A 25,745-nucleotide genomic window follows, 5' to 3' on the forward strand; every position below is an offset into this window, starting at 1 on the left:
ACAGACTCCATCCGGAAGTGGCGAAGGCGAACTCTCTTGTTGAGTAACTTGAGATCCAAAATGGGCCGAACTGCCCCGTCCTTTTTCGGCACCACAAACAGGTTTGAATAAAACCCTGTGAAGCGTTCCGATTCGGGAACGGGCACAATCACCCCGGAACTGAGAAGAGAGGCGATGGCCGAACAGAACCCCGGGACCAAGGCCGGATCCCTCGGCGGACGGGATTGGAAGAAGCGATCCCGTGGAAGAGAAATGAACTCTATTTTGTATCCTGTTGATACAACCTCTCTGACCCAAGCGTCCTCTACTGAGGCGAGCCAGACGTCGCTGAAGAAAAGAAGTCGACCTCCCAATTGGAAGGGACCCACGGGAGACCGATGGTAGTCATGCGGATGTAGACCGTCCAGATCTAGATCTGGACGGTCTTCCCTGGGAAGAGTGGGACCACCAGGACGGAGTGGGCCTGAAGGAAACCTTCTTTCTTTCCTGACGTGCCTGTGGCCTTTGCTGGTTGGAAGGGTTTTCCGCCGTATTGAAACGGCGGAAAGTCCGAAAGGGACGAAACTGACGCCTTGGAGGAGGTCTGCGAGGCTTGGAGGGGAGAAGAGAACTCGTACCTCCGGTAGCGTCCTTAATAATCTGATCCAATTGTGATCCGAAGAGACGCACTCCCTGAAAAGGCAGATTGGTCAGAGACTTTTTAGAGGACAAGTCCGCCTGCCAGGCCTTGAGCCAAATTGTACGTCGGATTGCCACGATGTTACTTGACGCCTGAACTGCGCAAGATGCGGCATCCAGGGAGGCAGAAAGCAGATAATCCCCCGCATGGGAAATCTGATTGGCGAGATCGGCCAAATGCTCTGGTCGTGCCTTATCCAGAATGCCCTGCCGAAGGTCGTCTGCCCAAGTGGATATGGCCTTTGCTGCCCAAGAAGAAGCAAAGACTGGACATACCGCTGCTGATGCCGCTTCGAAGGCAGATTTTGCTAGAGATTCTATGATCCTATCATTAGAATCTTTTAGAGACGCCACACCTGACAGCGGAAGGACCGTATTATTAGAAAGTCTGGACACGGGAGGGTCCACCGAGGGAGAAGCGGCCCAGTTGACCGTGAGCTCTTTAGCAAACGGGTACAGTACGCCGAGACGCTTTCCTCTTTGAAAGCGTCTGGTCGGATCTGCTCTCTCCTTTGTAAAAATCTTTCCAAACTCAGAATGGAAGGGAAACACCCTGCATGGTGTTTCCGCCCGTCTGAACGAAACCTCCTGATCTGAGGATTTCGCAGGGGCGTCAGCGATGTCAAAGGTATGGTGAATCGCGGCAATGAGGTTTTGCACCGTAACCTTCATGTTCGCATCCTGGTCCGAATCCAGCTCTAAGACCCCTTCCGATTCCGAAAGCGCTTCGCCTGACTCGGGAGAGGAGGCCCGAGAGGGAGACTGCTGGGGACTATGGGGTGAGGTAGGACGAGGGGAAGACTCCGCCTGGAGGTCCTGCCTGGGCCTCTTGCGACTGCCGCTGGCTGGCTCAGATGGGACGTCCTGAGACGTGCTGGGTCCCGTCGAAGCTCCCAAGGGCAACTTGTCCAGAACGGCTACTAGGGACTGAGACACCTTGGTGAGGTCTGCCACTGACTGTGATAGAGAGGAGGCCCAGCCCGGCATGGGGGGCTCACTCACCACTGGGGCTATGGATGGCTCCTGAGCGGCGTCGGGCTGGATTGGATTGCTACAGTCCAGGCAGAGGGGAGTGGACTGACCTGAGGGAAGTTTGCGATTGCAAGAAGAGCACGCAAAGTACTTGACTAAGGTGCCAGAGGAGGCAGGGGGACGAGCGCGGTCAGACTTAGAATTAGACATACTGACGGACAGTCACTGAAGCCTTGCCGGAAGGTTGGGGGACAGGAGGCAGAGGAGGGTGTCAGTCTGCAGTATGCAGAGCTACTCACGGTCCGGTGTCCTATCGCAGCTTCCAATAAATGGAGATGCACGGTTCGTCCGGCTTGCAGGGGCACGGCTGAGGGAACAGCGTCCGGCTGACAGGCTGCGAAAATGGCGGCAGCCAGAGAGGAGCCGAGCAGGAAGCGCGCGCTTTCCTGCAGATGCAGAGGAGGGAGGTAGGCGGGGCTAGGCGCCGATGATAAAAATGGTGCCGCCCGCTAAGATGGTAGGGTGGGAGGGACGGCGCCGCCTCCGGGACGCTCAACCTGAGGGGAGAAGGCCGTGGGCGGGCTTAGAGCGGGCGGGAGGGAAGCCCGCCCGAGAATGGAGAAGGGGGCGTGGCAGCGACGCCGGACAAGGCCCCAGATTAAGCCGGGGCCTGGATTAGAAGAGGCGGCCGCCTGTCAGCACAGGGCGGCGCGGAGGCGTCGCAGAACCGCCGCGGTGGCTGCTACTGAGGACAGCTAGGACCCGGCAGAGGGGGGGGGGGAAGAGCTGTCCGATAACCAGCCAGGGCCTAAATAGCTGCAGCGGCCGCCTGGAGGCGTCGCAGCACTGTCACAGCGACCGCTGCCGAAGAATCCATGGAGTGGCCTGGCGTGGAACCCGCAGGGGAGAATGGGACTCAAGTCTCATACTTACCCTCCTGATCCGTTTCATCCAGCGTACTGTTTCAAGGAGAGTATCCTGCGCCTCAACCGACCTACCGGCTCTGGTAGGCAAGTGGGTGGGAGACGGGGAGCGAGGACCATCTGGAACGCCACATCCATGTTAGGGGTCTTGGTCCTGCTGTAGACTTATGAGGATACGGAGTGGCAGTACACGCCGTACTCATAGTCTCTTTGTGGGACTACAGATGTGACTATTCACACTGTATCCCTCCGAAAAAACCTGAAAAGAAACGACGCACATCGAGGTAGATATGGGTCTAATCAAAGACCCGTGTCCACCTCCTACTGACACTAAGCTAAACTGAGGAACTTCCTGCCGGTCGGTGGGGTGTATACGGCGGAGGAGGGGCTAACCTTTTTTTGTGCATAGTGTCAGCCTCCTAGTGGCAGCAGCATACACCCATGGTCTCTGTGTCCCCCAATAAGGCGAACGAGAAATTCTGCATCCATTAGATAACATGGCAGGACAATTGCTAATATGGATTCACACTGTAAAGTGATCTGTGTACCTGTTGATGAGGGGGTTTTGTGTCTCCTTATGGTAGAACACTGGGATAGGGACACCCCAGCTCCGCTGCCTGGATATGCACCAGTATGTGCGGCGTCCCAGCATCTCAATCATCCTGTTGGCAGCTGATGCCGGGGTAAACTTCACTTTTTTCAGAACTTCCTGTAAATAAATGAGCACTATTTCATGCACAGAAAATGGTGATGTGCTAACGAAGAAAATCCCCCCGCCATTCCAGTGTTTCGACGAGGATCATCAGAGTGAACCATGCTGGAGTGGCAGGGGGCTCACCAGGTGAGCAAATATAAATCGCGAAGTCATTATACTATGCCATCATTTTATGACTGATGGGATCCAACTCCATTGAGTCTGCACATCGTTGCGCGGTGATACACACGATGTCGCACTGGGCCGGCTAAGCAATGGAAGACCGGAGAACGGCGGCAGGTAAGGAGGTGGTTCGCAGGGCTCCCATCCGGTGACCATGGACTATTAACATAGCTGCGGGTCCTGCAAATTGATTTGCTCAACTATATACTAAGACCTGTTTCACACATCCGTCTTTTACATCAGCTGCAATCCGCGAAAATGGCCGGACTCGGATCTGCAATCGTTTTGAAAGGAATATGTGGCAGCGGACCGTTGCTTTGACGGATCCGAAATTTAAAGGAACGTGTGTGGGGGGGGGGCCGCTTTTTTTCTTACCAGCCGCCAGAACGGGATTTAGGGTTAAATTTCCAGCAAAAGCAATGCTTCCGGGCATGCACAGTGCCAATTGCGGATCCGGCCAGCCAAAAAAAACGTTGCATTGTCCGTCCTGCCATGTCAGTGGACGCCAAAATGTTGGCGGATCCGTAAAAAAACGGATCCATCGGATGACCATCTGTCAAGATCCGCCGCTAATGAAAGTCAATGGGAAAAAAACCGGATCCGTCAAGAAAAATGGCGGATTCGTTTTTTTTTTGCAAAACGGCGGATTTTGACTGATGGACACAAACGGATGTGTGAAACAGGCCTAAGTTAGCTTTCTTTTGGAGCCATTTTTCTATACATACAATTATGGTGAAATCTAATACGTACATAATATATTTTACATTGCAATTATTATAAGGTAGAATGTATTTTTTTTTTTATACTTTTTTCTGTTTATAGGGTTTACTGATAAAGTTTAATTAATTATATTTTTGGATAGACAGGACTTTTACGGAGGCGGCGATACCAAATATATACCACAGTATTGCAGTAAATATAGTAAAATTCAAAGCTATGACCAATCATGGGTTGGTCTTCACAGGAGTATCTTCAAGGCAGACATGGAGGGCCCTTCAGCCATCGCAACCCATTGTGATCGTCAATACTGGGAATAGGTTAAAGGAGATTTCTCCATATAAGAAATGTATCCACAGGACCCCCATGACCACGAGAATACCACACTAATGTAAAAAGGGTCACATATCAGCCATGAAAATGTGGTAGCATTAACAATGGCAGTAGTCAGTGAAAGAGTGCATGTAGAATAATGTATGTACAGGATAATCGGTGTCTGCCATTACCTGAGCCTTGTCCTTTACATTAGCCGTGTTGACAAACCACTGCCGGCTGGTCCGGATGATGATGGGCTTCTTGGTCCTCCAGTCATAGGGGTAACTATGAATTAAACTCTCCTCCTTAACCAGATTCTTTGCACAGTGCAGCATCTGTATAACTAGAAGGGAGAAACAAATGTAACTAAGGGACTAGGAGACAAGACTTTATATTCGCCGACGTGTCATTTTATACCATCTACGGTGTCACCAAGCAAAAGTGGCTAATTTTTATGTTTATTTTATTCCCGATGCTCCCTATTATTCGGTTTTATTTAAATCAGGCATACGGTTCCAGAGAAATGGGATTTTTTTATTTGGTGTTATTTTTATGATCTTTAGGAAGGAGGTGATGCTCATGAAATTTACACACGCCCCAGAGGATCACCCCAATTTCTCTGGATTCGTATGGTGGATTTAAAAAAAACAAAAACAAATTGGAATTCCCGAGAGCAGTGAGAATAGAAAAAAAAAGGCGTCACTTTTACCTGGTGACAGGTCCTTTTTTAAAACAATCTAAAAAAAACAACTGAATATTCGGGGGAAGAAAATGAGAGCAAAAATTGTTCACTATTACTTGGTGACAGGTAAATTAAATCTTCATTTTGGCAGATCTTCACCACAATTTGACATTTTCTGGCGTAAAGCTTAATATATTTTAAGGTTGCTGCCTAGTCCGCATTTGGTTCTCTACACCCACGTTTTCAGCTTTTGCCGAGCATAGCACAAAAAAATAAATAATTTTGAGCAATTTGCAACTTTAAGTTTTTCTCTATCGCTTCATTGGGGGACACAGGTAACCATGGGTGTATGCTGCTGCCACAAGGAGGCCAACACTAGGATAAAAAAAATTAGGTCATTCTCAGCAGTGCACACTCACCAACTGGCACAAAGATAAAGGCAGCTCAGACTTGTTTCTACCTTTAGGGCCATACAGCACTTTATTAATCTTTTCAGATCAATTCGGAACGGGGGGGCCTTCTGGTCTCAGGCACATCCTACCAGAGCCTCTCTATGGCTGGGTTCACATAGCGTTAATGCGATGCGTTTAACGCATCCGTTACACTGTGGCATTAACGCTATGTAACAGATGCGTTAACGCTGCCATAGACTGCTATAGATGAGTGCATCGCTAACGCATGCCACAATCGGCATGCGTTAGCGATGTGCCGTCATTCTGTGACGGACCCTCGGACGCGGACTGCAGTGTCCAAGGGTCCGTCACTGCTAGCGCAGATGAAGCATCTGCGCTAGCGGGAACACAACGCGATCGCATTATGGGGGTAGCGTTAATGTAGTCCGTCAACGCTATGTGTTGACCGGACTGCATTAACGCTATGTGAACCTGGCCCAAGAGTCCCCTCTCACTTCAGGACATTCACTCTGCAGTCTACATCCGCGTTGCTATCATCCAGTGATGATCTTTAAAATCTAAGCCCATGCTTCGACAAGGCCTACCCTTCCTGCCCATCCCCCAGCTCCTGGTGACTTTGCAAGCGTTTCTCCATGCCTTTTTATCTGTGGCCCTGCCCCGCAGTTAGTCAGCTTTCGCTGTCCTGACGTGCCAAGAACCTGGCCACTTTTCATAGCACGCTTTCAGGGTCCTGCCCACCTTTCCCCGTGCTGTCGCCTACACTACACTTCCTGCCGGCAGCATTCAGACTCCCACTACAGAAGAAAGCGCCACACTGACTGCTACAGCGAGACCCCACTCGTGCGGAGGGATGTTTGTTATGATTGGGTCACCGAGGAGGAAAGCAAGACCAAGCTAAGCAACAGAAAACCAGAGAGGTTGGTAACTAAGCGGATTGCAGACCCCTGATCCTATCCACACAACTAGCAGTAGCCGTGGAGCGTACCTACGATGATCCTAGACGCCTTGACACAGCTGGAGAACTAAATAAGCCTAAAGCAAGAAAGGGGAAATCTAAACTGCCCCAGAGCAGACCCCAAAGGAATAGACAGCCCCCAAACATATATTGTCGGTGAAACAAGATAAAAAAAAACACAAACGCAGGTAGGAAAATAGACTGAGCAAACGATGGGGCCCACACTGACTAGACAGGACAGGAAAGGAAAGACACTGTCTGCAATCACACAAAAAACCCTGCAAAAAATGCCCAACACGTCTGATAGAAAAATACTGAAGTCACTAGACTTAGCCCACTATATCAGCACTCTGGTATATTCTGAAAACAGAGCAAAGAGAGGCCAATCTAATAAGGGACAAAAACAAATTGGCACAAACAGTAACATAAGGATGGAAATTCAGCACAGCCCCAGCCGGGGCTGGCTGACCACACAAAACTGAAATAGACAAAACCAGAGCAAATGTGAACAATAGCAAAAGAACACTTAGCTGAGCATGCAGGGACTGAGCTGGAAACTAAGACCTCAGGAGGCAGGAAAAAATCACCAGCAGGGATAGAGGGAGTCGGCTGTCTTAAATCCAGTCAGAAACTCCAGATCTCCAGTCATCCTCCTCATTATCAGGTGGCAGGCCTCTGTTAATTAGATCAGCTCCATTACCTCGAGTAACCACCAGAGGGAGCCCGGGAAGAGAACTCACGACCCCTCTGTCAATACAACCAGCTCCACTACCTTCACTAGTAACAAGAGGTAGGCCAGAAAGCGAATTCACAACAGATGTCCCCACGGCATCTAATCTTCTCAACGGATCGGGTAAGCCATGTCCATCTCAGGCACACAGGCTCTGGCACTCCTCAGCAGCATCCATCACACTAGTACCTGCTATAAGTCCAGATCTAGGTAGAGTCTCCCCTGTCCCACCCACCTATCATTCTTAACTTTGCCTGTCCTTGCTGTAAGAAAAAAAACCCTTCCCTCTGGTCAACACATGCCGCTCTGCCCTAACTGCAGCCCTCCCATGATGCAAGCCACCCAGGAACCCTTCACTGCCCTGGAAGAGCGTGCATCTCCTCTCCCCGAGTGGGCCGCCTCCCTATCCAAATCTGTTGCTGACCTGACCAGGGTTTCCCAGACGCTGGTTTCGGTCTTCGAACTTTTTCCCAATACAGCAGCAAATGCCTGTTTCCCGATCGTTCCACGGCACAGATCGGGCTCACCCTCTCGTACAGTCACTCATGGCAGATCACAGATGAGATCAAGTAAGCTGTCCCGTTTCTCCTCCTCCAGATCTTCTTCACCATCTACAACCTCCAGATTAGCCTCTATTTACAATCTTCCACCCCCAGCCCCCAAACAGCCTAGGGATCTGACCGTCACCCGGAGTTAGATTCAGACACTGATTCTGAGCATGCATCCAAGCTGTGGGACATGATGAACAATGTGATTCTTGCGATGAATCAGACTCTCAACATCAAGGAACAGGACTCCTCCCACTACGGAACCGGCAGTATACTTCAAGAGGGCAAAAACGTTCTTAAACCCTAATGAGTTTGATGAGATACTTTCCCATGGGTAGGAGCGCATGGATGAACATTTCCAGAGAAAGAGACATATGGATATCTGGTACCCATTCCCCCGACCGGCTCAATCTTTGGGCTGAGTCTCCGATTGTGAACCTGTCATCAAACACGTTCCTCCTTGCTTCGGATGGCGGCTCCTTCAAAGATCTTTCTGATAGACAAATTGAATCGTTGGCCAAGTCAAACTATGAAGCTGCGGGGTCCTCGCTCTTCCTCAACTTTGCCTCCACCTGGGTGTCTAAATCAGCTTCTGCCAGGGCCAAGTTCCTTCGTCAAGGCATCCTTTCAGGAGCCCCAACCGACAAACTAGCTGATCAAATTGCCCACGTGGGTAAATATATCCTCACAGCGTCTCTCAACGCTGCAAGTTGCTCAGCAATCGCTTCCTATTCGCCAAGTCCTTTGCCTTAAGGCTTGGAATGCAGACGCTGCTTATAAAAAAATCCCTCACCAGTCTCCCCTATCAGGGTCTTTGCCTGTTCGGAACCAAACAGGATCAGATAATTTCCGACGCGACCAGAAGGAAGAGTACCTCTCTTCCCCAGCAAAGACGCAACCGCCCCTCGCCAGAAACCGCACTCTGCATTTTTGCTCCTTTCATCATTTTTCGTCCTCTGGAATACCCAACCACCGGGAACATTCCCTTGCACAGCAGATGATGAGACCCTCCTTCAAGCCAGCCCCTTCCTGGAGTCCACGAAGCCATCAAAGCAAGCCTTTCCAAACCAGGTCAAACAGATTTTCTTCCGCATGACTAGCTGCTCCCACCTGGGGACCCCCCCCTAGGCTGGGCGGCCGTCTTCTGCTAATCAGGGACGTGTGGCTCTCTGTGGTCGCTGACAACTGGATCAGAGAGGTCATCTCCACCGGTTACAAAATGGAGTTTTCATCTCTGCTCTGATACCGTTTTTTCACAGTTACGGCCCCCAGGGGATTCCTCCCTGGTTCCCAGGTTCTTTCAAGCAATCACCTCCCTACTTCAATCCAGCATCATCATTCCCTTTCCTCCTAAAGAGCATTTTTCAGGTTTCTATTCAAATTTCTTTGTAGTCCCAAAAAAAGCATGGTTCTGTCCGACTCCTGGGAGCTCACCCTGATTTTCCTCTTTGGGCCCATTCAGGACATTTCTCTTTCTCTGCTTTCCTGAAAGTTTTCCTTCCTGGTGGCCGTAACTTCTATCAGTCACATCTTGGAGCAGGCGGCTCTTTGATACAGCTCGCCCTTTCTTGTCTTTCACCTGGACAAGATGGGGCTACGTCCAGTGCCTTCTTTTCTCCCAAAGGCGATTTCTATTCTTCCTTTCTTTTGTCCATACCAAATCATCCTCAGGAACAATTTCTCGACATGTTGGTCCTTGTCAGGGCTCTGCATGTCTATCCATCCAGAACAGCATCTTTCAGACATTCTGACTCCTTGTTCGTGATTCCAGAGAGTCACCGCAGAGGACTTCTGGCCTTCAAGGCCATAATTGCCCACTGGATCTGCTCTGCCATTTTGGAAGTGTATCACACAAAGGATAGACGGCCCCCGCCTGGATCAAAGCTCACTGCACTAGAGCAGTTGGGGCCTCCTGGGCAGTTTCCCATCAAGGCTGCTACATGGGCTTCAGTACATACCTTCTCAAAGTACTACAGAGTGCATACCCATGCCTCGGCTGATGGGAGCTGAGATAGTAAGTTTTGCTAGCGGCAGTCACCCGGGCATAGTCCTGCTTTGGATGCTCTTTCGTTTCTTTTTTTTTTCCCACCCTTGGGACTGCTTTAGCTCGTCCCATGGTTTCCTGTGTCCCCCAATTAAGGCTCCAAGAAAAAAAAATTACGTTAAGTACCCCAAACCTTGTTTTTTATGCCATTTGAGACTTTTTTCCTTAATCATTTTTCAGACTCAATTTCCATGAAAAATTGACATTAGCTACTTGATAAATGTGAGTCTTTTTTTTACATTATACTTATCTAGGGTGGACAAATTACTAGGGCTTAGTAGTCAATTGGACCTCATCTCACTGTACCTGCTTATTTTTGTTCAAGCAGCTAAAAATAAGAGACAGACAAATGGATAGTCTGATAGACAAACAGCTGGGTATTTTTCTGACAGCCTTTGATCCATTAGTGGCTTTGGCTCACAAAACTGATACAAAATCTTCAAGTCTGATTGCAGCCCAGAGTGCCCTCTACAGTGCAATTCCGTTAAATTGAGATTTTACTACCCTTTTACAGATTACATACCGGCTTCATTTCCATCTTCAAGCACAACTTTACTTTCCAAATCAGCTCCTGCTTCAGCAGTAAAGCGTCCGGCTTCATCCACAAGACAGTCCTTCAGAAAACGAGGGGGGGGAAACTTATATAAGAAGTAAATGAACTTTAAATGACAAAAAAAAAAAAAAAAAAAGAGATGATCATTTCCGCAATGGTCTTTGCTTGCTTTGTAAGATATTTCAGCGGGGTTTGTGCTGATTACTCTGCACAAATAGCAGAAATTTAGAGGAAGACGCTCTAAGGGACACAGGACAAGGCTTCGCAAAAACAATATTTTTTACCTACAGCTCCCGATAGGTTACATGGGAAGTCCAGTGTTAGAAAACATAACTGCTATATATCAGCGCCACCCTTGTCTACAGCTTTTGTCTGGTACTGCAACTTGAATGGTGCAAAACTGCAAAGTCACACATCATCTGAAGACAAAGGTGGCGTTTTTTTGTTTTTTTTAAGAAGGCAGCCATGTTTCTTCTAATCCTGAATGACAATGGTTGTAATGAACCAAATGACCATTTTTTACAAGCATCAATAGTCACTGACCACAGGTAACTTGTGATTAGAGGCTACTCCGTAGTCTTCGATGCCGTGAGCCGGCGCGGTGTGCACAAGGCCGGTGCCCTTTCCCATAGTCACGTGGTTTGCAGCTAGGAGGGGAGATGTGCGTCCAGGTATGGCAGGGTGATCGCAGACGCCATTCTCCAAATCAGCTCCTGGGTTGTCAGAGAAGGAAGACATAATGAAAATTTACCAAACAACTATAATGAAAAGCTGCAGATATTTCTCATGTTTATTAGTAGAAAATCATAGCTGCTTTCTGACACAAACAAGGTCACTACTCTCCAGGGGTTATATGCGATGAAGCAGCTCAGCTCCATTGAAGTGAATACGACCTGAGCGGCAATTCCATACACAACCCATTGACAGGTGTAACGATCCCTACTGAGGATCTGTCACCAGATTTCACAATATAATCTGCACAGATTACTAAAAAAAACAAACTGTTAGATCTGATGATACTGGTGTGCTTACTTTGACATTCAAGTAAGTATGGCTGCATTACCATTTTATGAAAAGCTGTTGGAGAAAATAGCGTAAAATAAGGGTCTTATCTGAAATAAAGGTGGCCAATAAATTATGATTGCACTCACCAGACGTAGCTGTAATAAGGCATAGAAAAGATTCGCTGCAGCAGATCCATGGGTCCAGCAGGACCGGCCGTTAGATATCAAAGATGGGAGAAAGCCTGGTTACCGTTCTGCGCTGCTGAATCACTGCATGTCCAGACATATTAATAGTAATTGTGGTTTTATTCAACGCGTTTCAGAGTACAATAGACTCCATCAGGAAATATCAGGTATTCAGCAGCGCAGAACATTAACCACACTTTCTCCCATCTCTGATGCATAACCATTTTCGGATGCTATCCTGAGGATTATACAGTAAGTCACCAGCCCCATCAGGTCTTAGAGATCTAATAGATAATGTATATAGTTTGTATTGTGATATCTGCTCTAACAAATCTCTTACAAGATGTAGTGAACAATAGTTGCACTCTGCAGACAGAATTAATAAAATTCACCTTTAAATGTTGTAATGACCTCAAATTTAGTCCCCAGGGAAAGTGCCGTAGACTCCACACAATCAGCAGCCAGGATATACATCTCCCCTGAAGATCCACACTTCACGATGGAGTACCTGCAAGTAATACAGAGGATTAGGCAGGATCTGTTAGGGCAGATTTACACTGGCCGATCATCGAGAATGAGAGTGCCTGTGCTCGCTGGCTTCCCAGATAATCATGCAGTGGATCACTCCAATGAGCAAAACAGCGAGATTGCGGTACTATTTTCATCCACTATACAGTGTAGGGGAGCTGGGCCACTTCTGGTACGACATCGCACCCTTCAATCAGCTGATTGGTTGGGGTCTGACTCTTGTCACCCCAACCAATCTCATATCGATGACCTATCCCTAAGCCATCATAAAAGAAAATACAAAGAGGAACGAAGAATATACAGTCATGGCTGAAAAAGAGTTGTCACCCTTACAGCTTACAAAGAATGCCTCTTTTACTGGGTCCTCCATTGGATGACATTTCATACAGACATTCCATAAATTTACCATCTCATCCAGATAGCAAAATCTTGGATGTACAAGTCTTGTCGACTTTACTGTCCTATATAATATCAATGTGACTATAAAAAAAGACGTACATGGTTTCCGGCATGTAGCAGACCGCCTGGTTAGCTGGAATGGTCCATGGCTGTGTCGTCCAAATCAGGGCACTGACCGTAGCGGATCCATCTGTGAATCAAACAAAGTATAATAATCGCTGTATTGCTGCTGATCGGGCCTACTAAACATGCCAAGAAATGCTCAAAATGTGCTGTGTCGCCCCCTGCTGATTGTGTTGTGTTTCTGCCAGAAACTCTTAAAGCTGAAAAAAAATTTCAAAGAGACATGCCGTAGAGGTCGCTAAAATGGAGAAGTGTTCAGCTAAGCAGCGCTCTTCTTCAAGACAGGTGGAGTCAGTCTTGTGCATCAGAGGAGAGCTGAGCACTTCCGCTCCTTTAGCAATAGAAGGATGTCTCCGTTCCTGGACCTCATATGAAAACATTCAAAATTTTTTTAAAAAGTTCAGCTACACTTTACATCCATCCAAGAACTGGCCTTATAGTCTTAACCAGCTCTCTGATACTGCCCCCTATAGACAGGAGTATGGAACTTTATGCCGATAATATTTTTTTTAAAGAATTTTCTTCATGTCTGAAATTATTTTCCAAGTTGCATGTATGAAATAGGGCACATTAAAGAGAATGTTTTGTTACCTATGACAGAGGCGAGTTTGGGGGGAGGCTTCTGCAGAGGAAACTTTACAAAAATGGATCGGCTGACGTGTTGCTGGTTGTATTCTAATTCGGCTTCAGCCAGGGCTGTTCTAGAAAGTTGCGCGAAAAAAAAAAAAAAAAAAAAGAAAAATGTGATCAAATAAAAATACATCCTAAAATATTACATAGGATTATAAAAGATTTGCTGGAGCCTGGGTCAAGGCATATGTCATGGGGGCCTTGTGAAAGCCAAGGCTGACCAGGATGCCAGCATTCGAGTGTCGGAACTGAGAGTTAGTAGGACCCAGAACCAATGTTGACGCCTGACCGGGGTCCTGCGAATCTTTTTGCTAATTTCTACCAAAGAAAAGTAACAAATGATGAAAAAAAAGAAATAATATTACAGCCTCACAGTTTTGTTATAATCCAAACACCTGGGGTGCGACTACAGTGTAGAGTTTACAAAAAAAAAGGTACAGCGCTACACACGGCAGGTATTATATTCCTTACCTTGTTGATGGGGACCAAAATACGGGTCTGTAATCCCGGTATATGTGACCCTGTACAGAGAAGAACGGAAAAATTATATATTTAAGAACCCCTTAATTACCACCCATGTGCTTTTTTAGTGTGGGCCTTGCTTACATTGCATAGTTTTTACAGCGCCGCATCATACCAGACTGCCCATGGAATGGCAGCTCAGCTGTCACATGACAGCCCAGCTCCTGCTTTAATGGCCAGGACTTGAAGGTCGCCGTTTAACCATTTGATTGTCACAAAGTGACTGCACCCTGGGAAAAGTGGTTTCCCAGAAGATTGGTAACATATAGAATAAACATAAATAAAATAAATTAAAAAAAATCTACAAAAAAAACAAAAACCAAGCAATCATTTGGTATAGTATAAGTAAAGATGGCGGTAAGCTGGAGTTCACTGCGTGCTTACCTTTTCGTGCATCTTAAAGAAAACATCGAGCTGCTTTGCCTCGTAATTCTTATCATATGTGTAATAACATTTATCCCAGTCGGCCATTACTCCCCAGCGGATGAAGGAGGACTTCTGCTTCTCAATGGCCTTTTCTGCAAATGCTCTAGCTGGAGAGACGCAGAGGAAAAGATTAATTCATTTTTTATTATTCCAATTCCTTTAGTCTTTAAGATAAGTCATCAATAATTGATGGCGGACCGAAACCCAGCACCCACCGCCGATCAGCCGTTGTCAGTTCTTGCACCGATTCCGTAAACGGAGCAATGGTTGTCCTGGGATACGGTAGCTCAGCTCCTATTCACTTAAAAGAGACTGAGCTGCAGTACCAGGCACAGCAACTACAAGAACAAGCTCATATGGTGTTTGTAAAAACAAGCATAATGGCCAATTTATTCTGAAGGAAGATGGTGGTCTCGGAGGTTAGACCCCACCTTGTGATGGCATATCCTAAGGATATATAACTGGACTTACACAGAGGTGTTATATACACAAATCAGAAGCCTTGAACGATGATGATCCGGGGTGCTGCAGATGGCTGCTGATTACTAAAATGAAGGGTGAGCACCCCACTCTTCCATGACTGAAGAACACACCGACCCCACTTATAAAAATGGGTGCGGTTATGCTTTATAGAGGTCTCAACAAAATTTGTATTCCGTGAAGCCTCCTTATTTATGTAATAGTGCGTAAGGGTCTTAGAATACTTACTCGCCGTTGTTTCCAATTTCCAGCTCCGCTCCATAACCTGAAAGACTATCCGGCTCATACAGAGGCTTACGTATGGACCGGAAGTTGCTTTTGCCAAGTAATTCTAAGGAGCGCCATCTTCACCAGTTACCTGCGCTGCCCAGATTCCAAGTGACCGCTCTACAGTTTTGTTGGTTCACTCCATGTTTTCTGCGTGGTTTTCTCTGTATAAGTCTACGAGACTCAGGACGAGGATCCATAGAATTACAGTGAGAAAAATTATTTGCGGTCCAAACATAAATCCCGGTAGGAGCCAGCAAGTCTGATTTTAAGTCACTTGAGACAGAAGAGGAACAGAGCGGCGCTGGAGACCAGGGAAGACGGCGATCACTAATTTTTTTTTAAGGCTGGGATCACACATGCGAGAAACACAGCCGAGTCTCGCATGTTAATACCCGGCACAGCCTGTGTGGACTTAATGAATGTCACACAGGACTCTTCATCAATCTGACTCCAACTTTCTCTGATTGCTGTTGCCAGATCAGCTTTGCAGGTTGGAGCCTTGTCATGGACAATTTTCTTCAACTTCCACCAAACATTTTCTATTGGATTGAGATCCGGACTATTTTCAGGCCATGACATTGACCTTATGTGTCTTTTTCAAGAAATGTTTTCACAGTTTTTGCTCTATGGCAGGATGCATTATCCTCTTGAAAAATGAAATCATCCTCCCCAAACATCCTTTCAATTGATGGGATAAGAAAAGCGTCCAAAATATCAACATTAACTTGTGCATTTATTGCAGATGTAATGACATCCATCTCCCCAGTGCCTTTACTTGACATGCAGCCCCATATCATCAATGACTGTGGAAATTTGCATGTTATCTTCTGGCAGTCATCTTTATAAATCTCATTGGAACGGCACCAAACAAAAGTTCCAGCATCATCACCTTGCCCACTGCAGATTCGCGATTCATCACTGAATAGGACTTTCATCCAGTCATCCACAGTCCACGATTGCTTTTCCTTAGCCCATTATAACCTTTTTTTTCTGTTTGAGTGTTAATGATGGCTTTCGTTTAGCTTTTCTGTATGTAAATCCCATTTCCTTTAGGCGGTTTCTTACAGTTCGGTCACAGACGTTGACTCCAGTTTCTCCCATTCGTTCATTTGTTTTGTTGTGCATTTCCTGTTTTGGAGACATATTGCTTTAAGGCCGGTTTCACATTTGCGTTTAGGGCCGCAGCGTCGGCCTGCGCACGGCCGTCGCTAAGCCCCGCCTCCTCCGGTAGCTCCGCCTCTGGGCACATGACGCTGCATGCGTCATGAGTCCCCTATCTTTATCACTGAGGACGCAGGCCGTGAGCAGTATGCGTTTGGCGGCGCCTGCGTCCTTTTGACGGTGCGCCGAGCGCAACCAAATTGCAACAGGTTGCGTTTAGCGCTGGTCGGCGCACCATCAAAAGGACGCAGGCGCCACCAAACGCATATTGCGCACGGCCTGCGCCCTCAGTGATAAAGATAGGGGACGCATGACGCATGCAGCGTCATGTTACCGGAGGAGGCGGGGCTTAGCGGCGGCCGTGCGCAGGCCGACGCTGCGGCCCTAAATGCAAATGTGAAACCGGCCTAACCCCTTAACGACCGCCGATACGCCTTTTAACGGCGGTAATTAAGTGTACATATACCACAGCGCCGCTAATTCACGGCACTGTGGAGAAAGTGAATAGCGCCCCCCCAGTGTCGGATTTTCTCCGGGGTCTCAGCAGCCGGGGGTAGCCGAGACCCAAGAGAACATGAATCGGTCGCTTTTGCGATCGCCGTTATTAACCCTATAAAGGCAACCGCAAAAAAAGAAAAAAATAGCCGCAATTTTGCATTAAATTTCTCTTTCCTCTGATGTGATCGCACATCAGAGGAGAGAGAACTAGGGTCCCCGATCCCCCCCCGGTACCTCTCCGTGGTCCAGGGTCCCTAAACTATCATAGTGATCAAAATAAAAAAAATTGTACATAAACCCCCCCCATCCCCGTTTATCACCCCCTTAGTTAGGCGAACATAACGAAATAAAGAAAATATTTTTTTTTTCCAGCTTTCCATTAGGGCTAGGGCTAGGGTTAGGGCTAGGGTGAAGGCGAACTAGGACTAGGGTTAGAATTATGATTAGGGCTAGGGATGGGATTAGTGTTAGGGGTGTTTTGTGGTTAGGGTTGGAGCAAGAATTGAGGGGTTTCCACTATTTACCAACTTTGGGGGTCTAAAAAATGGGGTAAAAAAAAAAAAATCACTTTTGTAGAAATAAAAGACTTTTTATTTTCACGGCTCTGCGTTTATAAACTTCTGTGAAGCACTTGGGGGTTCAAAGTGCTCACCACACATCTAGATAAGTTCCTTAGGGGGTCTAATTTCCAAAATGGGTTCACTTGTGGGGGTTTCCACTGTTTAGGCCCATCAGGGGCTCTACATGACGCCCGCAGACCATTCCATTAAAGTCTGCATTCCAAAATGGCACTCCTTCCCTTCCAAGCTCTCCCATGCGCCCAAACAGTGGTTCCCCCCCACATATGGGGTATCAGCGTACTCAGGAATAAAAAAATCGCACAATAACTGTGGGGGTATGATTTCTCCTGTTACCCTTGTAAAAATAAAAATTTGGAGGCGAAAAGATCATTTTTGTGGAAAAAAAATGGATTTTTTATTTTCACGGCTCTACGTTATAAACTTCTGTGAAGCACTTGAAGGTTCAAAGTGCTCACCACACATTTACATAAGTTCCTAAATGGGTCTAGTTTCCAAAATGGGGTCACTTGTTGGAGGTTTCCACTGTTTAGGCACATTAAGGGCTCTACGAACGCAACATGGCATCCAATCTCAATTCCAGCCAATTCTGCGTTGAAAAAGTAAAACGGCGCTCCTTCCCTTGCGAGCTCCGCCGTGTGCTGAAAAAGTGGTTTACCCCCACATATGGGGTATCGGCGTATTCAGGAGAAATTGTACAACAAATTTTGTGGTTGATTTTCTCTTTTAACACTTGTGAAAATAAAAAAAATTGGTTCTGAAGTAAATTTTTGCAAAAAAAAGTTAAATGTTAATTTTTTCCTTCCACATTGCTTTAGTTCCTGTGAAGGACGTAAAGGGTTAATATACTTCTTGAATGTGGTTTTGAGCACCTTGAGGGGTCTAGTTTTTAGAATGGTGCCACTTTTGGGTATTTTCTGTCATGAACACCCCTCAAAATGACTTTAAATATGATGTGGTCCCTAAAAAAAATGGTTTTGTAAATTTTGTTGTAAAAATGTGAAATCGCTGGTCAACTTTTAACCCTTATAACTTCCTAACAAAAAAACATTTTGCTTCCAAAATTGTGCTGATGTAAAGTTGACATGTGGGAAATGTTATTTATTAAGAAATTTGTGTGACACATCTCTCTGATTTAAGGGCATAGAAATTTAAAGTTTTAAAATTGCAAAATTTTCACTATATTTCCGTTTTTTTCATAAATAAACACAAGACTTATCGAAGAAATTTTACCACTAACATGAAGTACAATATGTCACGAAAAAACAATCTCAGAGTCAGCGGGATACATTAAAGCGTTCCAGAGATATAACCTCATAAAGTGACAGGGGTCAGAATTGTAAAAATTGGCCTGGTCATTAAGCTGCAAACTGGCTCTGTCGCTAAGGGCTTAAGTTTCCGGTCTTGACGCTTTGATGCCTTCCTTGGTCTACCAGTATGTTTGCCTTTAACAATCTTTCCATGTTGTTTGTATTTGGTCCAGATTTTAGACACAACTGACTGTGAACAACCAACATTTTTTGCCACACTGCGTGATGATTTACCCTCTTTTAAGAGTTTGATAATCCTCTGCTTTGTTTCAATAGACATCTCTCGTGTTGGAGCCATGATTCCTGTCAGTCCACTTGGTGCAACAGCTCTACAAGGTGTGATCACTCCTTTTTACTTGCTGACTAGCGAGCACATCTAATTTGATGCAGGTGTTAGTTGTGGGAATGAAAATTTACAGGGTGATTCCACAACTTTTTCCTCAGAATTGAGTGATTCCATAATTTTTTCCCTATGCTTGGTTTAAAAAAGTAACCATTACTGACTACCACATTTTTTGTCCTTGATTTCTTTTAGTGTTTCTAAACACCAGAAAGTTGCCATTTGAATTGACTTTAGTTTTGGGCCACGTCTGTGATCTGCTTTGTTGCTACGAAATTAAACAACTGAATGAACATCCTCCAAGGCCGGTGATTCCAAAATTTTTGCCAGGGGTTGTATAAATAAAGATCTCCTTAAGTCAGAGAAATAAATCTGATCCCATGTACCCCCTCTCCCCGACCATACTCCATACCTCGGTTTCTTATCTCCATAGGGGAGAGACTGTCAGATTGGTTTCCAATCTCCGCCAATGCTCGGAGCTCTATTGGCAGTCCGTGGCAATCCCATCCGGGTACGTAGATCACTTTATAGCCCCTCATCATTTGGAAACGATTTGTTATGTCCTTAAGTATCTGAAAAACATGGGAGCAACTTAGAGCTTTCACATATACACCGTCGGTGGGAGGGGGGGACACGTCCCTATATTAAGCAGAATGACATGTTTCAATGAAGTTTGTCATTTATGTCATCATATGTGCACGTGATAAATGATATATAGGGAGAACTACGCAACCCTCACACAAATGTCTTAATTCACATAACTTCAAGATTCACAAGGGCTTCCTCCAACATGAATTATCATGAAACTGTACTACTAAGCATAATAAACACCTCAATATATTTATTTCATGTTGAGCTAGGATATACGATCTGGTGGGTCATGGGATATATGCTCAATGGGGAAGATACGTAATTGTTTGGATTTATAAATTAAATTCACTTTCTCTGTGAATTAAATTACAGATGTTTTCCTTTGAACAATTACTGTAACCCCAGAAATCCCCTTAATAAATTACTGTCAGCCTCTTGCTGTACACAGGAAAAGATCATATTCACCGACAGCCAGCAGGTGTTTAGACATTTGTAAATTACTAGATTTCTATACAATGCAGCTTGTAATCAGAGGAGTCAGGTGAGTTTGATCGACACCAGCAATGAACCACTTACTTTATTAAGTGCATGGCCAACGTGGGGGTCTCCGTTGGCATAGGGGGGGCCATCATGGAGACTGAATTCTTTTTTTGTTTTTCTCGCTTTTTGCCAATTATAAAGCTGCAAGAAGTTTGTCTCCTATGAGAAAAATACATAAACATATGACAATAATGGTACAAAGCTGGCACACAACATACGGAGCCAGCTGGCATCACCTGTACCTGTGCTCCTGCGATAGCACCCATCCTCAGTGTCCCAAGACCCCCATAACCAAGTGCCTCGAAAATCCCTTCTCCAACATCTTATTTCTTCCCAGTGCCCCCTGAGCAGCCCCCCACCTCAGGCACTTGCACATCCCATGATCTTCTCTGTCCCAGTGCCACCAGGATTTCCAGATCCTGCCGACATCTCCACACAAGTCACAGTGACCCAATACCTTCCCACAGTCCCTTTGCCTCCACAGGTCTACTTTACCCCAATACCTCTTATGAGGCCATTCTGTTCCGAACCCTCAGAAATATTCAGCCATCACTGTGCCCCAAAATTCCTCTGTCCCATTGCCCTAGAGTCCTGTCCCATCCGAAATTCACCTTCACCCCTACTACAGTCAGCCCTGTACCCACCACCGACAACGCAGTGGTCCCTGCCCCCTACCGTCAGCCCTGAGCCCACCCCCACCAGCCCTGTGTTCCATGTTCCTACTGCTAGCCCTGTACTACAAGCCCCCTAAATTCAGCCCCGTGCCCACCACAGTCAGCCCAGTTGTACACACCCCCTAAAGTCAGCCCCGTGCCCACAACCGTCAGCCCCGTACTACACGCCCCCTAAAGTCAGCCCCGTGCCCACAACCGTCAGCCCTGTACTACACACCGCCTAAAGTCAGCCCCGTGCCCATAACCGTCAGCACCGTACTACAAGCCCCCTAAAGTCAGCCCCGTGCCCATAACCGTCAGCCCCGTACTACACTTCCCCTAAAGTCAGCCCCGTGCCCACCACCATCAGCCCCGTACCACACACCCCCTACCGTCAGCCCCGAGCCCACCACCACCAGCCCTGTGTTCCATGTTCCTACTGCTAGCCCTGTACTACAAGCCATCTAAATTCAGCCCCGTGCCCACCACCGTCAGCCCCGTTGTACACGCCCCCTAAAGTCAGCCCCGTACTACACACCGCCTAAAGTCAGCCCCATACCACACGCCCCCTAAAGTCAGCCCCGTGCCCACCACCATCAGCCCCGTACCACACGCCCTCTAAAGTCAGCCCCGTGCCCACCACCGTCATCCCCGTAGTACACATCCCCTAAAGTCAGCCCCATGCCCACCACCACCAGCCCTGTGCTACACACCCTCTACTGTCAGCCCCGTACTACACGCCCCCTAAAGTCAGCCCTGTACCACACGCCCCCTAAAGTCAGCCCCGTGCCCACCACCGTCATCCCCGTAGTACACATCCCCTAAAGTCAGCCCCATGCCCACCACCACCAGCCCTGTGCTACACACCCTCTACTGTCAGCCCCGTACTACACGCCCCCTAAAGTCAGCCCCGTGCCCACCACCATCAGCCCTGTGCTACACACCCTCTACTGTCAGCCCTGTACCACACGCCCCCTAAAGTCAGCCCCGTGCCCACCACCATCAGCCCTGTACCACACGCTCCCTACCGTCAGCCCCGAGCCCACAACCACCAGCCCTGTGTTCCATGTTCCTACTGCTAGCCCTGTACTACAAGCCCCCTAAAGTCAGCCCCTTGCCCACAACCGTCAGCCCCGTACTACACGCCCCCTACTGTCAGCCCCGTCTCTTCTTGTTTTTGCCCCTAACCTTATGTGGCGACCCCCCTGTCCTCCTCACCAGTCTCATTCTGCGGTCACTGCCCCTCTCCTTGTACTGTGCCATCCTTCCTCCATTGCTGCCCGTCTCCTCACCTCCTGCAGGCGCAGCTCGGTGCTGACGGTGTCCTCCGGGCTCCGGCGTATGGGGAAGTCAGTATGAGGCAGCAGCACGGTGTCCCGGTACTTGCTCTTCTGCCCGGGGCTGTTATCGCTGCTGCTCAGCCCGGAGGCGGCTCTCCCCCTCCACAGACCCCGAGGACAGGGCAGCCGGCGGCGGAGAGCGGTCAACATGTTCCTGACAGAAGCTACGGAGAGCTGAGAGGGGACGGGGACGGCGGCCGCCGAGGACCAAACCTCCGACCGCGCGTTCTGTCAGTGAGAGAGCGTCCGTGTGCGGGGGAGATCGTGCGTGTGCTGTGTGGGATGGATTATACTGCAGCTATGGGGGTGTATTCGTGTGTAGAAACAGACATTTTCAGTCAGAAGCTCAAACCATAAACATTCAAAAGAAAAGACCAATTTACGAGAATAAAAAATGAAGTAAAAGTCTCAAAAAACAAATAAAAACTCTAAAACTGACAATGTTCCCGCACCTCGCCTAACTAATGTAATAAAGTCATCAGCCTGTCGCCTGCACTGAAAACAGCAGCAAGAAAAACAACACTGCACAATTAATGTAAAAATAAATAAATGAAAGCACAAGAAAACAATGGTGGAATTTATTATTATTATTATTATTATTATTATTATTTTTCCCATTTCGCAATACGTTATGTGGTAAAATGAATCGCGTCGCTCAAGACGACAACGCTAAAAAATCATGGATGGGAAAAATAATTAAAAAATACAAATAAAAAAAAAAGAAGGTTGCGGCTCTTGGAAGAAGAAGAGGAAAAAGAAAAAAAAAGTGAAAAAATGTAAAATGGTCCTGATCGTGAAAGGGTTAATTCTGCAATGATTTTTGGTCAGTGTTTGGTCAGTATCCATGAGAGGAACAATCAGAGGAGACGTAGAATAGAAGCCCGTCACCACTTCTGTATCCATCACCCACTCCTGGTTTACAGATACTGAGGTAAAATACTGAGGTAAAATACTGAGGTAAAATACTGAGGTAAAATACTGAGGTAAAATACTGATGGTGTGAACGCGGCCTTATGGTTATATCATCGTGTGGGATTTACAGCGCGGATGGCTGGGAGTCAGCGAATCTGGATTCTCTAAGACCCAGGAGGAGCTGCTGACATAGGAAGTCCATCGGGGTGACATGTTCTGCAGAGCCCTGCGCCTCCTGTCAGTCACTGCACTCTGCAGCCGCCGCCGTGCAGGTGAGTGCCGCCTAATATGGGGAGACACGATGGCAGCGGGCTAGAATGGAGCAGCTTCTGGGCAGAATAGAGACAGAAACACACGACATGGAGGAGATGAGGTGGAAGGACGCGTCTGATTTCGGGTTTATCAGTCAGTGTATAACATCTATAGCGCTCACTGATACCCTGAGCCGCTATCAGACAAAGTGGGGCCCCAAATGCTAACACTGTAAAATCACACAAACTTCTAGGTTACATTACATGAGCGGGATGCGGATACACATGGCGGAGGAGCCTGGAGCCAGTGCTGGCACTGTGGCCCCCATGTCAGGGGCCTTATATCGACCAAGCGGGCTGCCACTGTTAGCAGTACACAGGAGCGTTGCTAGGGTCAGAAAAGATTGGGGGCCCAAGACAAAGAGTTGCCCCCCAACCCCCTCTTAATTTTTTTTTAACACTGTAGATAAAACAGTGATAACTCTCTGAGTGCAGATAATGTAGTAGAGGTCGCCTGCAGTCCTATGTAACACCACAGGTAACACAGTGATAACTCTCTGAGTGCAGATAATGTAGTAGATGTCACCTGCAGTCCTATGTAACACCACAGGTAACACAGTGATAACTCTCTGAGTACAGATAATGTAGTAGATGTCGCCTGCAGTCCTATGTAACACCACAGGTAACACAGTGATAACTCTCTGCGTACAGATAATGTAGTAGATGTCGCCTGCAGTCCTATGTAACACCACAGGTAACACAGTGATAACTCTCTGAGTACAGATAATGTAGTAGATGTCACCTGCAGTCCTATGTAACACCACAGGTAACACAGTGATAACTCTCTGAGTACAGATAATGTAGTAGATGTCGCCTGCAGTCCTATGTAACACCACAGGTAACACAGTGATAACTCTCTGAGTGCAGATAATGTAGTAGATGTCGCCTGCAGTCCTATGTAACACCACAGGTAACACAGTGATAACTCTCTGAGTACAGATAATGTAGTAGATGTCGCCTGCAGTCCTATGTAACACCACATAAAACACAGTGATAACTCTCTGAGTGCAGATAATGTAGTAGAGGTCACCTGCAGTCCTATGTAACACCACAGGTAACACAGTGATAACTCTCTGAGTACAGATAATGTAGTAGAGGTCACCTGCAGTCCTATGTAACACCACAGGTAACACAGTGATAACTCTCTGCGTACAGATAATGTAGTAGATGTCGCCTGCAGTCCTATGTAACACCACAGGTAACACAGTGATAACTCTCTGAGTACAGATAATGTAGTAGATGTCGCCTGCAGTCCTATGTAACACCACAGGTAACACAGTGATAACTCTCTGAGTACAGATAATGTAGTAGATGTCGCCTGCAGTCCTATGTAACACCACAGGTAACACAGTGATAACTCTCTGAGTGCAGATAATGTAGTAGATGTCGCCTGCAGTCCTATGTAACACCACAGGTAACACAGTGATAACTCTCTGCGTACAGATAATGTAGTAGATGTCGCCTGCAGTCCTATGTAACACCACAGGTAACACAGTGATAACTCTCTGAGTACAGATAATGTAGTAGATGTCGCCTGCAGTCCTATGTAACACCACAGATAACAGTGATAACTCTCTGAGTACAGATAATGTAGTAGAGGTCACCTGCAGTCCTATGTAACACCACAGGTAACACAGTGATAACTCTCTGAGTACAGATAATGTAGTAGATGTCGCCTGCAGTCCTATGTAACACCACAGGTAACACAGTGATAACTCTCTGAGTACAGATAATGTAGTAGAGGTCACCTGCAGTCCTATGTAACACCACAGGTAACACAGTGATAACTCTCTGCGTACAGATAATGTAGTAGATGTCGCCTGCAGTCCTATGTAACACCACAGGTAACACAGTGATAACTCTCTGAGTACAGATAATGTAGTAGATGTCGCCTGCAGTCCTATGTAACACCACAGGTAACACAGTGATAACTCTCTGAGTACAGATAATGTAGTAGATGTCGCCTGCAGTCCTATGTAACACCACAGGTAACACAGTGATAACTCTCTGAGTGCAGATAATGTAGTAGATGTCGCCTGCAGTCCTATGTAACACCACAGGTAACACAGTGATAACTCTCTGCGTACAGATAATGTAGTAGATGTCGCCTGCAGTCCTATGTAACACCACAGGTAACACAGTGATAACTCTCTGAGTACAGATAATGTAGTAGATGTCGCCTGCAGTCCTATGTAACACCACAGATAACAGTGATAACTCTCTGAGTACAGATAATGTAGTAGAGGTCACCTGCAGTCCTATGTAACACCACAGGTAACACAGTGATAACTCTCTGAGTACAGATAATGTAGTAGATGTCGCCTGCAGTCCTATGTAACACCACATAAAACACAGTGATAACTCTCTGAGTACAGATAATGTAGTAGATGTCGCCTGCAGTCCTATGTAACACCACAGGTAACACAGTGATAACTCTCTGAGTGCAGATAATGTAGTAGATGTCGCCTGCAGTCCTATGTAACACCACAGGTAACACAGTGATAACTCTCTGAGTGCAGATAATGTAGTAGATGTC

General features: G+C 46.9%; 2 protein-coding genes across 4 annotated transcripts in view; one reads left to right on the forward strand and one right to left on the reverse strand.

The window, feature by feature from the left end:
• The window catches only part of IARS2 (isoleucyl-tRNA synthetase 2, mitochondrial), a 75,475-nt gene extending 53,193 nt beyond the window's left edge, over positions 1-22,282 (reverse strand). The window contains exons 1-12 of one of the 3 annotated variants that reach the window (XM_073556796.1): positions 21,939-22,282; positions 20,030-20,152; positions 19,275-19,434; positions 14,184-14,332; positions 13,749-13,798; positions 13,239-13,348; positions 12,624-12,714; positions 11,990-12,105; positions 10,951-11,120; positions 10,378-10,513; positions 4,674-4,825; positions 3,122-3,282 (exon numbers count right to left, since the gene is read on the reverse strand). In XM_073556796.1, coding sequence (XP_073412897.1) covers positions 3,122-3,282; positions 4,674-4,825; positions 10,378-10,513; positions 10,951-11,120; positions 11,990-12,105; positions 12,624-12,714; positions 13,239-13,348; positions 13,749-13,798; positions 14,184-14,332; positions 19,275-19,434; positions 20,030-20,152; positions 21,939-22,136 — 1,616 coding nt within the window. In that variant the 5' untranslated portion in view covers positions 22,137-22,282. Of the gene's footprint in view, positions 1-3,121; positions 3,283-4,673; positions 4,826-10,377; positions 10,514-10,950; positions 11,121-11,989; positions 12,106-12,623; positions 12,715-13,238; positions 13,349-13,748; positions 13,799-14,183; positions 14,333-19,274; positions 19,435-20,029; positions 20,153-20,235; positions 20,663-21,938 lie in introns of those variants that run through there. The other 2 variants (XM_073556797.1, XM_073556798.1) reach the window with 2 other exon arrangements.
• A 737-nt stretch (positions 22,283-23,019) lies between these two features.
• The window catches only part of BPNT1 (3'(2'), 5'-bisphosphate nucleotidase 1), a 28,910-nt gene continuing 26,184 nt past the window's right edge, over positions 23,020-25,745 (forward strand). Inside the window, exon 1 of the mRNA XM_073556800.1 lies at positions 23,020-23,170. Coding sequence (XP_073412901.1) covers positions 23,110-23,170 — 61 coding nt within the window. The 5' untranslated portion in view covers positions 23,020-23,109. The remainder of the gene's footprint in view (positions 23,171-25,745) is intronic.

The sequence above is a fragment of the Dendrobates tinctorius genome, unplaced genomic scaffold (assembly GCF_039654945.1).
Source record: "Dendrobates tinctorius isolate UK_male_01 unplaced genomic scaffold, ASM3965494v1 ptg000239l, whole genome shotgun sequence".
Taxonomy (NCBI): Eukaryota; Metazoa; Chordata; class Amphibia; order Anura; family Dendrobatidae; genus Dendrobates; species Dendrobates tinctorius.